General features: G+C 46.5%; 9 protein-coding genes across 9 annotated transcripts; 6 read left to right on the top strand and 3 right to left on the bottom strand.

The window, feature by feature from the left end:
* Positions 1–357: 357 nt before the first annotated feature.
* BGW36DRAFT_389820 (uncharacterized protein) lies at positions 358–798 on the top strand. Its single transcript, XM_046217400.1, has one exon. The coding sequence runs from the start codon at positions 392–394 to the stop codon at positions 638–640; it is 249 nt and encodes an 82-aa protein (XP_046066131.1). The 5' UTR covers positions 358–391; the 3' UTR covers positions 641–798.
* A 254-nt stretch (positions 799–1052) lies between these two features.
* Positions 1053–2254, top strand: BGW36DRAFT_465845 (uncharacterized protein). Its single transcript, XM_046222317.1, has 2 exons — positions 1053–1590; positions 1656–2254. The coding sequence occupies exons 1-2, from the start codon at positions 1073–1075 to the stop codon at positions 2131–2133; spliced, it is 996 nt and encodes a 331-aa protein (XP_046066130.1). The 5' UTR covers positions 1053–1072; the 3' UTR covers positions 2134–2254.
* Positions 2255–3473: 1219 nt separating this feature from the next.
* Positions 3474–4241, bottom strand: BGW36DRAFT_440538 (uncharacterized protein; the record flags this gene model as incomplete). Its single annotated transcript, XM_046221530.1, has 3 exons — positions 4140–4241; positions 3671–4054; positions 3474–3586 (listed from the first exon to the last, which is right to left on the bottom strand). The coding sequence occupies exons 1-3, from the start codon at positions 4165–4167 to the stop codon at positions 3474–3476; spliced, it is 525 nt and encodes a 174-aa protein (XP_046066129.1). The 5' UTR covers positions 4168–4241.
* Positions 4242–5400: 1159 nt separating this feature from the next.
* BGW36DRAFT_389818 (uncharacterized protein) lies at positions 5401–5863 on the top strand (the record flags this gene model as incomplete). Its single annotated transcript, XM_046217399.1, has 1 exon — positions 5401–5863. A coding segment is annotated over exon 1 (242 nt), but the record flags the coding sequence as incomplete, so codon positions are not given.
* Positions 5864–5999: 136 nt separating this feature from the next.
* Positions 6000–6721, top strand: BGW36DRAFT_64091 (uncharacterized protein). The gene is made up of 2 exons (XM_046222484.1): positions 6000–6571; positions 6667–6721. The coding sequence occupies exon 1, from the start codon at positions 6067–6069 to the stop codon at positions 6394–6396; it is 330 nt and encodes a 109-aa protein (XP_046066127.1). The 5' UTR covers positions 6000–6066; the 3' UTR covers positions 6397–6571; positions 6667–6721.
* Positions 6564–7548, top strand: BGW36DRAFT_411763 (uncharacterized protein; the record flags this gene model as incomplete). Its single annotated transcript, XM_046219184.1, has 2 exons — positions 6564–6571; positions 6615–7548. 2 exons carry the CDS (start codon positions 6564–6566, stop codon positions 7447–7449), a joined length of 843 nt encoding a protein of 280 aa, XP_046066126.1. The 3' UTR covers positions 7450–7548.
* Positions 7549–8137: 589 nt separating this feature from the next.
* Positions 8138–9256, top strand: BGW36DRAFT_307257 (domain of Kin17 curved DNA-binding protein-domain-containing protein; the record flags this gene model as incomplete). The annotated part of the gene is made up of 2 exons (XM_046212223.1): positions 8138–8229; positions 8296–9256. 2 exons carry the CDS (start codon positions 8138–8140, stop codon positions 9254–9256), a joined length of 1053 nt encoding a protein of 350 aa, XP_046066125.1.
* Positions 9257–9505: 249 nt separating this feature from the next.
* BGW36DRAFT_411761 (FAS1 domain-containing protein) lies at positions 9506–11627 on the bottom strand. Its single transcript, XM_046219183.1, has 4 exons — positions 10914–11627; positions 10437–10852; positions 10014–10373; positions 9506–9941 (listed from the first exon to the last, which is right to left on the bottom strand). Exons 1-4 carry the CDS (start codon positions 11470–11472, stop codon positions 9669–9671), a joined length of 1608 nt encoding a protein of 535 aa, XP_046066124.1. The 5' UTR covers positions 11473–11627; the 3' UTR covers positions 9506–9668.
* A 609-nt stretch (positions 11628–12236) lies between these two features.
* Positions 12237–13879, bottom strand: BGW36DRAFT_307635 (MFS transporter; the record flags this gene model as incomplete). Its single annotated transcript, XM_046212256.1, has 4 exons — positions 12237–12635; positions 12690–12831; positions 12883–13407; positions 13464–13879. The coding sequence occupies 4 exons, from the start codon at positions 13877–13879 to the stop codon at positions 12237–12239; spliced, it is 1482 nt and encodes a 493-aa protein (XP_046066123.1).
* Positions 13880–14806: the final 927 nt, after the last annotated feature.

Genomic DNA, 14806 nt, shown 5'->3' with positions numbered 1-14806 from the left:
TAATCTTATATAGATAGTTAAAAGCTATATGCAGCTATAGGAATTGGTTGGCCGTGGTGTTATCCGCTTTATGGGCAGCTTGCCCTTAAATAGTTTGACTCGTCCTTAGTCTCATGCATGTTGTTCGTCATCATTGTTGGGATTTACACCTTCTTTCGTGAGGAGTGTGCGGACGAGAGAGATTTGGCCCGCTTTACAGCCATGAATTAGTCGGGTAGCGAGAGATTGCTGTTGTTCAGGCGAGTAGGAGGAGGTTTGCGTTGGTTTTTATAGTTAGGGTTCCGAGGGTGGAGGTGAAGCTTCTTGTGTGGTGGATCTGTTCATGGTGCGCCCCTTTGTTTTTTTTTTTTTTTGGTACGTATAGCTAATTTCTGTGGCGGCGTTGTGGAGGATGCAGTTAACTCGATCACTAATCTCGATGTATTCCGCAAAATCAGAGGCTCAACACGCCGCGAGACTGCTGACGCGCACTTACCGGCATATTTGTACCGGCGTTTTATGTGTCGCTTTTATTACAATCCACCCGGGTTTACGGATGCAAGCTCTTTCTCCTCGGATTCGGCTTAAGCTGGGGATCTATTTAGATTGTTGCGACCTTATTGGCCTTCCGTTCATGAAAAGATCTCGAATACCCTTCTAGCTATGGTCTAAGGCTATGTAGCTCAACTTAAACCGCTCCTGAGTCATGTATCCGGGTCAGAGCTTTGCCGGGCTGTTTGACTTGTTTGCAGGATCAACATGCTGGCTCGTCAAATCGGGGAATGTTGAAATGTTACTGGAATCAGAAAATAAAGCGAAATTTCAATATTTCGTAATGAATTGGCCAATTTTGTAATTAGACCGTTACTAACATTCTGGAAACTGTGGAAACCATATAAAGCCTAATACAGAAGCTTATTTATATGCTGTTATTTACAACTGTACTGGAATACTAGAGAAGAAAATGCAAAGAGCGATGAGGCTCGGCGGGACTGTTGGTGGAACCATTTCAAGCCCACGCACTCGCCCCATCTAACCAGCACTCGATCGTATAAAGATCCACTCCCCCGCGCACGCAGATAAAAAAAAAGACATGGCACCCAAAATTTTAACCACATTATTCAAAAGGAAGCGGAAAGAGAATGATCCGTACTTCCGGCCGAAATGCGGTTCGCCAAATGCAATTGGAATTTCTGATTCCACCTGCGAAGTCAACGGCGACCCCTTCAATGGATGGAAGCTACCGATTCCACCACCAGAACAACGCGCTCTCAAACTTGGCGCCCGACAATGCAACCGTCAACAAGCAAGTCGCTTCTTCCAGCTCCCAATTGAAGTCAGGACACTGATCTACATCGAGCTAATGGGTAATCGGTCCGTACATATCGAGCATGCATGGATGTTGCCATCTCCATTTCGTCCGAAACCAAAGCGGGAGGGGGAGCGGTGGGACTGGTGGCATGGTGTTTGCCAGAGGAGTGGACGTTTTGTTGATGACCGGTGCTGGGACCGACGAGATGAAAGGTATGCAAACAGGTTCGAGGGGTTAAAGAGTGCGCCGGCTGGGACGAAACTTGGGGGCGTGGAGTGGTTGAGGTGTTGTCAGATCGGGTGAGTCTTAAAAAGCCTATTCGGCGGTGGCACGTAGTTTGAGCATTCCTTACATCGCTTTCCAGATATGAAGAGGCATTAACTGTCCTGTATGGGACTAATGTCTTTGTTCTACGGATCGGCCTAGACACTCCGTTTATCATGTCTAGGCTTTTATCGCCCGCCTGCTCCGCTCTCATCACGTCTATGGATATCTCGTTTGATTTCTGGTACAAATTAGACCAAAGGCCAGAGGCTGCGGCTTGGGCAACGGTCTACCCAGCCTTATTTGATCTGTTCGAGCACTACTTTTGCAACGTTCACAGCTTGCGCTTGACGATGCATATGCCGGCCTGGGAGAAGGTGGGAGGAACCATAAATGATGGCAAGATAGACGAGATTCTTGCACCGTTGGAGAGACTTGCACAGAGTCGAAACTGGACTCGCTTAAAGCTTTGTGTCCCGATTGATTGGCTCCCGTGTTTAACAGGTAGGGCGAAGAAGCAGAATAGGTGGGAATTGGCGATGACTGAATGGTACGAGCACAAGACTTTTGTCGATTAGTTGTAAAATGATAGTCAATATCCCTGGCACGATATTCACGATCAGTGATGCCTTGAGGTGTTTAATCTCCGATAACACAACTATAAATTCACCGAAACAATTGTAGTGTGAATAAATTGGCGAACCTGATTTCAAACCATCCTGTAACATGCGACCACTCTCGATGAATGGGAGATCCTGTCCCTGCTGGGTAGTGCTGGGATCCTGTACGATTTGGTGATTGCGATATAAAATTCCTGTGTTGTGGACCGAGCGAACTAACCCTGGGTGCACCCTGCTACGAAACCAAAATGCCTGAAGCTAAGGACGAGATAAACTATTTAAAGGCAAGCAGCCCTTAAAGCAGCTAAAACCACGACCAACGAATTACTATGGCTGCATATAGCTTATTCACTATCGATATAAGACTACAAGATTGCATAAGAGTATACACTCGGATATACAATGGAGGGTTGGAGGATTATATACAAGAACAGAATGATGATTGAATCTACATTTGGTATACGGAGTATAAGGGGATTGTAGGGGCACTCAGATATATAAACACACGCGTTATTATATATCTAGTTTACCTTAGCATAGTTCTTTAACATAAGTTAACATAAGTTACTTTTGATTACACTGAGAAAGTCAGCAGAACAATCCTAGTTGAAGTACTACGGCACTTCAAAACATCTCTCTTACTTTCGTTATGTTTTACAATTACCTTACCCCTTCGGCAACCTTAGTATATCGTTACCAGTTACCCTCAAGGAACCTCTGTGTGGTTCAATCCATTTTATCGCCCCTCGACACAGCGAGTGACAACTAGAGTGGCTTGCTCCTCAAACAATCTTAATTGTTTCTCAAGCCCTAATGTCAATACACATCGATCCAGATATGGTTAGACCTTGTAACACCTTGTTTCTGCCTATTTCATGTGTTTGGTCTCCAACAGTATCATGCTGTATACTTACCAGTAATTTACAATATGGTTCTACCGGAAAGTTCTAACGTTAAGTTAGTTAACTGATGTGTAATGTTGGCTTACTAATTTCAAATCTTAAATGATGCAGTCTACCTGAAAGTTTCATTGGTGGCAATATAGCAAATCAAACCTTCATTTGTGCTAAAAAAAGCTTTTGATCAGTTGCTGTATATGTAGTCCATTTCAAATTGTCATCGTTGAATCTGACATCTATAAGCGCCGCTGCGAGTAAATATCCAATCATCACGTGTCGCCCCTGAGGATGAATTCTCCCAAATTCGGTGCGATTACTAGTAGTGATGAAAGTAAGAGAGGAGGATTGTATGTTGACCGCATAATTTCTAGCTGCGCTTCTAGCTCTTTGAATTCTATCTTAAAGCGATTTTAACTGGAATTGGGCATTCGTAGTCCCGGTTTTAGACAACTCGTACGCGTTCTTCCAGTACTGTGCGTCGTGGCCATCCACAAGCTGCATGCGGCGACGTTCTGTAGACTATGTCAGTTAGAATTTTACTATATTTATTGAAAGTATTTGTTTTTAAAATATCTGGCTTCAATGCTTTAACTTACCGGCATCGTCCAAAATTACAACCCCCATCCCGAAAGAAGTTGGGTTATCAAAAGACGTTGTTTTCGAGCTAAGCTGCCCAATCATAGCCACAGGCTGGTAAAAGACATCCATATGTCTAGTGTCATCGGCATCAAGGCCTTGGACTGCCGCCACAGCACTGGTGCCACCAATTGTTGCTTTGGTGGACTTTACCGCGACCTGTGAAGCATTATCATCCCAGCCATCGTTGTTCTGGTCATAGCTCATTGCTATCAAGCCTCCCTCTGCTTTAAAGGATAGGATGCGAACTTGCAGATTTAGTGATATAGGGCTGGGGTCGGCGTTCCAGCTCACAGCGCTAATACTCGCTCGAGGAATGAGGTCAAAATCTGCGGAGATGGAACCTAATTGATACCCATGTAGTTAGAATTAGAAGTTTGAGATGTTGAACATATTATGCAAATGTTGACCTCGAAAGTCGACACTTACTCTGAGACCAATGCAGATTAGGATTCATAAAATATTCCGAAAGCTTTTTCTCAAGGTCTTGGTAGTACAGACGGATCTCTGTTCCTCCAGCTGGGATCTTTGTCACAGTGGCTGCAGAACGCCTTTGGCGTTGGGATATTCATCATCCAAGGAAAGTTTTCAGGGATGGCTTCGTGCCAAAATACATTCCTGCACAGCGGGATAACCTTGGTAACCGGCCGGCCAACCTCGCTCGCTATGTCGCTGAGGGAAAGAAAGCGGGTGTGAAGACCATTTCTGTCAGCACTACACGGGATTACAAAGGCTTAAGAATGGAACAAAAGGGAGTAACGAATTTCCATTGGAAAATCACGCGGTGAACACCACAAAGCAGGAAATATATTTTCCAGTACGAAATATTGGCCTGGGCCCCCTCCGAAGAATTCGGATGAACCAGATACTTCTGACGATGATGAAACAGAGCGTTATGACCCCCACCAAGCACCTCGAAGCAAGGAGACCGTTACAACCCACAAAAGCCTCCGGACCGGGAATTGCGAAGCATGGACATTCAGCGAGAGATTATAAAAGGAGCCTGGGGATCTCGTTGATAGCGATGAATATTGGGACACTTCCCCCCAATTCATCAATGAAGATGCACCGGTAGAGGGAAGTACATATGCTATTAGCATTCTGAATACTCCGATGGTGACGACTTGTGACGATGGATTCATTGTCGCTGAAGTCTGGCAGGACAAAGATACCCAGAAATTCACCTGCACTGAGTACGGCGGGTATCTAGGTTTCGTCTGTTCCAGTGCGCAGGAACATGGAGGAGGCTATTTAGGTCGTCGTTGGGATGGGGTTCTAACCTGCACCGCGGAATCTCAACGTGTGACCGAGCATGTCAGCCCTCGAGCTGATCCTGAAGGTGGTGTTACGCTCTGGATGAATCATCATCATTCTTGCAAAGGATTTGTTGCGCAGGAAGATTCCTCCGCATGCTCCCCCAAATTCAAAGTAATGGATCCAGATGATTCCAGTAAGACTGCAACAGGATTTGGTTTTACCGATCTCCAAGATGGTACTGACAACACCACCGTGGACTGTTATTGGGGGTTTCCTCGCCCTGCTGGAACGGATTGCCCGACAGAGGGTCACACCTATGCAATCCAAATTTATGGAACATCTGAGACATTCACTTGTGTTGATAGGACTCAAATGCGCCTCTATGTCTACGATGGCTCTAAGTCACAACAATTTGTATGTACTTTGTACGAAGGTAACATGGGTTTTCGCTGCGAAGGTGGATATAAACTGTATGTCGGCTTTGGTAGTTATGAGATTCTTAATTGTACAGCGGAGCTGCAGCGGGATTGGGAACATGTTGAAGTTCGGGCGAATCCAAGAGGAGGATTTACGTTGTGGATGAAAATGGATGAGGATCTCGTGCCAATTGCCCGACAAGGTGCAACTCAGATGATGATGTTGGCAGAAAGTTCAACCCGAGTGAGCTTTAAAAGACTTGATTGAAATATTTCGCTTATGGCTTTGGAAGAGTTTTTATCATTGAGGGAAACTGAAAGTTGTGTTGTATCTTCCTATTCCCTTGTGGCTCCATATGCTCTAAAGCCTTAACTAACAATAGATTCCGCTGTAAAGCACTTCCATTGTGATTGTCTTTAGCTAATTTTAATCTGGTATCGTCGTCTCAACTTATTGGCTATAACAACCCTAAATATAGGCTCCATACCGTAAAGATATATTGGGCCTCCTCAGTCCGCGTTGTATTAGAGCTGAAAGTAGAGTGATGGCTGACGTTCCTTAGGCACCAACGCCAGGCACCCTCGTTGGGCGCGAGCCTCGCGTCAGGCTTTCTCAGCCTGATTGATGCCTTGTTTCCGTCGCATAGGCTTTTGTTAACCTTCTTTGCTTCCAAAGTTTCAGCATGATGCCTTATTATTATCTTCGCTCAAGCCACTGCACTACGCCCTCTCACCCCCATGACTACTTGGTTTGCGATCGTGTCGTGCTCTCAGCCTTTCTTTCCCTGTGGCCATCGATCTTCATGCATCGCTCTCTTGGGCTCTCGGTCTTTCTTGCCCTCGATCATTCTACATGTCGCCACCTCAACCTTTCCATCCTCCAATCGTATGCTGGTATCGTTATTCGTGCCTTCGCCCTCTCAGCCTCAATCTTCCTTTATCCCTCTCTCTTTGGTCGCCGTTCGCTCTGTTGGGCTCTCGCCCCTCGCCCTGCTTCGCCCTCAAACATTTAGAATAGCAAGGCTCGGGAGTTTATGACATTCAAGCTGAGCTGGCGCTCAGGCTCTACCTTTTTCGCTATGATTAAATCCATCAACAATCCAGGCTGAATGACATAACACGGCTGGCAAAATTCAGTATATTAAGGGCGCGACTTCCTCCAATATTCATCATCGCCAAAATGGATTCGTGAGTTTTTTTTTTTTTTTTTAGTGCTAACCATCACCGACAGGCTCTACTATCAATCCGACCCTCAACTAAGTCATGAATCTCAACCAACTCAGGACCGACACCTCACCTATGTATGCGACACTGTCGATACTGTTGCGTATGGTGGACTTGGTCATGGGTCAGAATGGAAGGATGTCTCGTCCATTAGAAGCCCTGTTTACTATGCACCATATGGCGATACTGTGTTCGACTTTTCCAACTTGACGGCGTCCGAGAATGATGCTCGCATTACATCAGGGCCCTCTGTCACAGGCTCCATTGTCGATCCTCCCTTTAAGGACCATGTCAACTCTTGGGCCGATAGATCTCAAGCCACTGCGGTCTACGATCCCTTTAGCATGGCACTCTTCAACGATGAGTTCGGCATCTACGACCACTCAATGGGCATGGTGAATGACCTGAACCACCTGCATGCGACTACTGGCTTCGGTCGCATGTCCATGCAACATGTCAATCCAGGAAGTGCACACCTCAATGGCGCATTCGATATCCCTGACCTCGGCCCTAACTTCGTCTGCGACGACCATGATCAGCTCACCAATGCAACCATTCCTACCACTATTGTGCTGGTTCCAACTCGAGCCCCAGCCGCAACTCCAACAACAAGATCCATGCATCTCCACAGATGCAACTTCCCGACCTGCACCAGACGTTTCAAGCGTCCTTCCGACCTAGCTCGTCACCAATACACGGTTCACTTAAACGTTCAAGGCCATCATTGCCCGATCGTTGGCTGTCCCAAGGCGAGAGGTAAGGGATATAGTCGCGCTGATAAGGTCACAGAACATTTGTGGAGGAAGCATGGGGATTTGGGGTATGTTAAGGCTCGGGGTTAGAGCTTTGGCTGTTTTGGGGACCTGAGGGAGTTGTAAAATCTTAAAAATATATAGAATCTTATATTATTCCTTTTTTTAAATATTAGTATTTTCATACCGATTTATAATATGTAATAGGTTAAAAATAAATTAATAAATATTAACTTGGTATTAATGTTTAACGAGTACCTGTCACGAAAAAGAATTAGGTGTGAAGCCTTGGCAGCAGCGCTGCAGCGTCGCGAGAGCGCGCGCAGGTATATGCTGCAAGCTCACAGAGGCTTATAACCGTGCCAACCCTGGAATTGGGCAATTGGCCTAATTACCTCAGTATTACTTTTTGGCGCTTAGAGGTGGGTAGTGGTAGTGGCAAGAGCCTTACATCAGGCCAACTCCAGTTAAAATATAAGATCCCATAGCCCATTGCAAGATTGCTTAGATTGGTATATGGATTATATTAAGTAAAGGTTTATAATATTGATGGTAATTTTGGGCATTTCGAATCGTTTCCCAATATGCTTAGTGCCAAATATTCTGACAGTATGTTATATCTTTCTTATCCTATATAGATCTCTCAGCCAATCACATTTTCAGTTTCTGATGAGGTGGGGTGGTCACGTGAGTAGATATTGATAATCCTTATCGCCACATCTCCGCCTTCCTTCAACTTCATACAACAAACCGTTGCAAGTACCAAAACACCACCACAATGCCTCGCGCCGAAGCAGGGTCTACCAAGGCCATCAGCAACAAACTTAAGCAAAACGGGCTTACGCGTTTGAGATGGTATTGTCAAGCCTGGTAAGTATCACACCCTTCTACCTTCCTTCCCTCACTTGACCAGCAACAAAACTAACATCCCCGCAGCGAAAAACCATGTCGGGACGAAAACGGGTTCAAATGCCACGTCCAAAGCGAGTCGCACGTGCGCCAAATGATGGTTATTGGCGAGAACTCTAAAAAGACAATCGACAACTTCTCGGCGGAATTCCTGCGCGAATTCGTCACGCTACTGAAAACGTCGCATCAGGAGAAGAAGGTTAATCTGAATCACTTCTACCAACAGGTCATTGCGAATCGCCACCATATACACATGAACGCTACCAAATGGTCGAGTTTGTCCCAGTTTGCGGGCTATTTGGGCAGGGAGGGGATTTGCAGGGTTGAAGAGACGGAGAAGGGCCTGTTTATTAGCTGGATTGATAATAGTCCGGAGACGCTGAGAAGGAGAGAGGCGGTCTTGAAGAAGGAGAGGCAGGATAAGGGCGATGAGGAGCGGGAGCAGAAACAAATCCAGGAACAGGTGGAGCGGGCGCGCAGGGCAGAGCTTGCGAAGGCTGAAGCAACGAATAGGACCGGCGGCGGAGAGGAGACGCAGCAGGATGATAATACCGCTGACAAGATGCTTCTCGAGCGGAAGGAAGGGGAGAAAGTAAAACTAAATTTCGGCGCGCCGAAATCAGCAACAACAACAACAACAACATCAACGTCAACATCAGCCCAAGAAAACCCTGCGACAGACTCCTCCGAATCCCCCAAACCAGAAGGCCCAGCGAAACCAGCTGAAAAACTCTCAATGTCGTTTTCATCTGGCTTGACGTCGAAGCCGAAAAACGTGTTTTCTTCGGCGAAGAAAGTCAATCCGTTGGCCGGGAATAAAAAATCAGGGTTTGTGCCGCAGCAACAGAAGGTGTCGCAGCAGGAGTTAATTATGAGGAAGGAGATGGAAGCGAGGGAGCAGAAGAAGAGGAGGATGGGTGAGGGGGTGTGTTTGATGGGGGGAAGAGGCAGAAGGTTTCTTGAGGGGTTACGATTGTCGATTGTTTAGCAAACCCCAATACCTGCGCGTGGTAAGCAGCTGCAGTCTGCGCGCCGTGCCTTCAAGCGGCGAGCACTAGCCCAACATATATCAGTGTTGAATATGCTGGCTTTACGAAACTCACCGAGCATGTCTACTATAGATTTTGAACACGAGTCCAGATGTCTGTCATTTAGACACGACGCCTATATTCGAGATAGTTTTAGATTATATCTTACAATCAATGTGAATAAACATCAATATCTATTCAAAAAATTGACGAATGGACTTCCAATTTATAAATCTGCCTGCCATATAGAACTAGATAACATACATTCCTCACACAAGAAATTTAAAAGTGGTGAGATCAAATCACACGTTAATAATAAGGTTAAGAAGAATTGAAGAGTGGAGTTACGGGCCGGTCAGCGGTGCAGTCTGCTCAGTCGAGATATCCTTCCAGCCGCTCCTTCAGATCACGCACGCTCAGATATTCGCCCGTAGGAGGGTGGTCAGGTTCCTCACTCTCTTCGCGTGAAGAGTCCGGGCGAGGAGGAATAATGACCGTCGAAACGACATGAATTACGCCTTCCCTAACCGGAACATTCGGCACCACGACATGCGTCTTGTCATTCAGCACAATATGCGCAAGACGATGGAGATGATAGATATCAATGCTGAGCGGCTTATTGTGTAGCAGCGTAGGAAGATCCAACTTGACAAGACACAAACAAAACCAATTAGCACACATTTCAAAGAGCAGACTAGTGTTATGTTATAAGCTTACATGTTGCCCATGCTTGACCTGGCTCTCCGTAGATTTGGGCTTGTAATAAGCATCCGAGAAGAGCGTGTGGTTTGCGATGATGTGGTATTTCAACAGCGCCTTGAGGTATGGCCGGCCCACACGACTGAACAGGAAGGCGTTGATCTTCGGGCCCAGCGTGTTGAAGGCGTGGTTTGAAGGTGCGAAAAACGTGCCACCGGATTTGGGCACATCGGAGTTGAAGATGTCAATCAACCCGGTTTTGATCAACCCCAGATTCAGCGTGCTGAAGACGGAGGGGAGAAGTTCAAGAGTGTCGGCGGCGCCGAAGGGAGGGATGAGGAATTCGTCAATGCCGTGGATGACGCCGTTGGTAGCGAACTGATCACAATTAGCAAGGGCTATAGAAGAAAAAAGAATGGGGGAAGGGAGGAGGACACGCACGATATCAGACCGAATAACATGAGCGAAAAAGTTCAATGACAATCCTCTGAATCCAACCTGCGTACTAATCCGCTGCGGGAATTTTCCATCGTTCCCTTCAGGCAGGAAGGTCGGGACGGTCTGGACTTCGAAAAAGTCGCGCTTAGTGAAGACCTTGGGTGAGACGTGGTACTCGAGCCATTTGAGGACGGCAGCCTTGCTGACATTTGGTTTGTGGTGGATGTGTCGGAACGCATCGTCTAGAGGGACAAAGATAGTGTAGTTTGCCTTTGTTGAATTTAGGTACTCGACGACTTCGTCATATTTGCTGATGATCTTGGTGAAGATGCGCGTGTGGTTGCTGCTGGAAATTAGTTCGTAGATTGTCTGATTGTACTTGTGAGGGTGGTGGTGGTGGTGGTGGTGGTGAGGGAATCCTGAGATGGTGAGTGAGTCCTGAATGATCATATACATATATATATGTTTTAGGTTCCTTACCTGCGTGCTTCGGTGGCTTTCCATATCCATAACCATCCAGTTCATGATGACGAGGCGGCCCGAAGAAGTGCATGAGATGCCCCTTGACCTTGTCGAAGAACCCTGGCTTATGGGGAGGAGGAGCATCAAATACATCCCTCTGCGCGCCATGTCCATGATGACCCTTTCCATCTTCGAAATGGTGCTCATCTGCATGGTGCTTCTTCTTCTTCTTCTTCTTATCGTATTTCGAATGATGACATTTTTCCCCCTTTGAAGGTGGCGGTCCCTCCAGATCCTTCATATCCTGAGCGATATGGCTTTGCAAGGCATCTACCAGACCAGATACATGATGCCAGGCTAGGGCATCGGGGATGGAATAAGAATCAATCTCCTCCTCCAATCCATCGTACGAGTGATGAGAATTTGCAGTCAGCGATTTCTCATGATGATGAGCGTCAGCAATCGCATTGTTATTATTATTATCGTCATCCGAAAACACAGAGAGAATCTGCTGCTCGTTAGGCAGTATGAACGCCGCAGCCAGCGGGGCTGCGAGTAGAAGAAGCGAGGTCTTCATGTCTCGTCGATGGAAACAGACTGGTAGTAAGATAATTGATAAATAGAGCTGGGGACAACGTGATTATATCTACATAGTCTTAGTAGAGGGCATCTAGGTCGGGTCAGGCAAGGCGGGATAAAGATTTAACTAGAAGTAGACGCAGGATGGGGGAGAAAAAATAGAAGATAATAATAATAATAATAATACTATGTTAATAATGAGCCAATAATAATGATACGATAATAATAACAGACAATAGGAAGAAGCGATGATGAAACCTGGGATTAAGCCCAAAGCAGCAGCACCAAAGGTAGATGACGCGTCTCGCTCGGAGCTGTAGGTTTGCCTGGGCCCATGCATGACGCACAAGCTTTCATCGGCGTTGCGAAGCGATTAGCGCTGCAGGCGAGGCTAGCCTCTCTATGGCTAGCCATGCGTTGCTAATTCGCAGGTTTGGCGGGCTGCAGGGCTTGTGGCGAGTCAATGACCATCGTCTCTCGGAGGCTGGAGATGAGCTGTCAGGCTGACGTAGAAAGAGAGGGGCCGGCCCCAACCAATGTGCGAGGCTTGTTTTGCCAGGCACTATTGGTTCAGGTGCATTTTTTTAAGGGTTCTTTTGTGCATGGATGATTCCGGTCGAATTAGATATGTACAAAATATATATATGTATATATGTATGAAAGACGGAGTTGTGTTGATGGGTGAAATTCAGTTCTATCTGTGTAGTATAGCAACAAGCCGAAATATAAACATGGCCCAATTATAGGTGAAAGAGAGTCAATTTAACTCCTACCAGATCCGTTTTCTTCGTCCCGACGTATAGCCTGCTCTTTATGCTTTCTATCCATTCCTCCAAAGGTGATCAACATGCCGATGTCATATGTAGCCTTTAAAGAACCCGCCGCAACAAAGGCGACCCAAAATAGCCCTCGAGAAGCAAGGAACCCGGTCAGAAGAGGAGCCAAGCTGGATGCGCTTGTCTTGACGACATTGAGCGTGCCCATAAGGGCAGTTCGCTGGTCGGGCGGAAGTGCAGTGGCCAAAAACGCGGACCGAGGCGCTACGTCCATGTTTTGGGTGCAGGCACGCAAGACCACAAACGCCATGGCAAAGGGGAGTGAGGATGGAATGGGGATCAATGCTAAGCATATAGCCGATGGGAGATGTGTGAAGACCATTGTCTAGACAGGGGTCAGCTTGAGGGATGTGACAGGGGGTGGGTGGGTCAAACTTACCTTGACGTTTCCGAATCGCTTTGCGATTGATGAAGCGATCAGCATAGAGATGGCTTGGATGACACTCGCCGCAGAGAAGAAAGACCCGAGTCCGCCTTCTGACAGGCCAAACTTTCTTCGGAAGAAATAAGTAACCCACGACCTGAGAAATTGTTAGTCTACACTTCCCGATCAACTTTCGATCTCAACATACAATGAAGCTAATCCAGATGCAAAAGAGTCCAGAGCAAAGAGCAATAGCAAGCTAGTCACCAAGCTCACAAACTCCGCCTGAACACCAGGCAAGAACCAAACAATCCGTTTCTTTGGTGCGGGTTCGTCATTTGCGACATTCTCCTGGACATTAGAACCAAGTAGAGGCGCCGTCTCAGAGCTTTGTTCTGGATTCGGTTGTGTCGAAGTACTCTGTTGTTTCTTCTTCTGCTGTTTCTGCTTCTTCGCTGCCTCAACACTGATACTCAGACCGGCAGTCAAAAGAAACTTGATAGCGCCAACAACAGCATACACGAAGAAAACAATTCGGCAGGCGGGGACAAAATCCCAGCCCTTGATGTCTTGCAAGACCGTCATGATCCAGCCACATACCATCATTCCTAGGGCTGTTCCTGCAGTGCCGATCAGAGAATACCAAGCAAATATATCACTCATGTCCTCTTTCGAGGTGATGTGAGCAATAGTTGATTCTTCAACAGCCCTAAATGGCCCAATTTCATTGCCGCTAAATACAAAATTAGATTTCTAGGCCATCGACTGTTGATGTGATGCATTACATACCTTGGGCTAATAACCCCAAAAACAGCAGCTGCAAGCAATGCCCAGTAATTACTTGTCAGACCAAACACAATACCACTCGCACACATCAGAGCTGACCCGAGCATCAGGACCGCCTTGCGCCCGACGGTGTCGGCGAACAGGGTCAGAAAAAAACTGATGACCACATCTCCAACCAAAGTCAGGGTCATGAACAGACCAATCTTCTCGTCAGAGATGTCGAGGGCGGAGAGATACGAAGCGAGCACTAGTGTTGAGCCGCCATAGGCAAACAGCCGTACAAAGCGCTGGGCACAGAGAAGCTTTGTGTCTAGCGGCGACTGCCACAAAGGGATGAGGCCAACTTCTGCCAGTGCGCGATAGAAAAAGTGGCCGACTCGACTCTGTGATGAGTCGGCATCTTGGGCAGGCTCGGACATTGCTGCTGAAGCAATTCCAGGGTAGGGCTGAGATAGCGCGTCTTTCTACTTTTCTGTGGGGAGAGATGATAATACAGTGTAGTAAGTAGAGTAATATGCAATGTAGAAAAAATTGAAGATTGATTGACATCAATTCGAGGATAAAAAATGCAGCAGTCTGTGCAGAGGTTGAGGCAAAGCCGAAAGGCGGCCGGAGATCGGCTTCCACTGCCTAGTTAAGTTAGCCTCAGAGCCCCAACAGCCTATCAAATCACGCCGGTATGTCATGTTTTGATATCTATATTACATAAGCTGATTACAAGTCCATCTCTTTCTAATTTTGCTCTTGCTTTTCTTTCTTCTTTCTAGTTATTTCTAAATTATCCCTTCGTCTTATATATAGTTACTTATTATAGATACTGCTGTGATAAACGAGTGGATACAATAATATGATGCTTGATGTAATAGATCACAGGAAAGTAGCAAACCTAATTGAAAGTGACTCGAGCAGTGTGTATCATTTCCTGCTTTGCACACTGCACACAAGATGCTATATATATAGTTTAAGAGAGATCCTGGTCGTAGTTTCTAGATTAGCGCGTGCGACCTGCTGCTGTAAGCCTCACTACCACCGCTCACTATCCTCATCCCTTCCTCACGTAGCCTGGGCATGCCCCGCCAATCACCCGTGATAGATTCTGCATCATTGGCTTGGACAGCGAGCCCAGGAATGCAGGAACTATTAATTTTACGTGATGGAGAGTGGCGGGCATAGATAGTCTTCTTTGGGCGGATCGAGATACAATTATAAGACGCTCCAGCTGAGCTGAAGCGTTCCCTGGTACTATCTTCTCTTCCACTCCTTTACAACATGGAAACGAATCTGATAATATCCCTCAACGTTCTTGCTTGACTAGTGTATCCTAGTTCAATCTCATCAATATTAAT

The sequence above is a fragment of the Talaromyces proteolyticus genome, assembly GCF_021365285.1.
Source record: "Talaromyces proteolyticus strain PMI_201 chromosome Unknown BGW36scaffold_14, whole genome shotgun sequence".
Lineage (NCBI taxonomy): Eukaryota > Fungi > Ascomycota > Eurotiomycetes > Eurotiales > Trichocomaceae > Talaromyces > Talaromyces proteolyticus.
The sequence above is the reverse complement of the archived record's forward strand: the minus strand, read 5'-3'. Positions and strand labels throughout refer to the sequence as shown.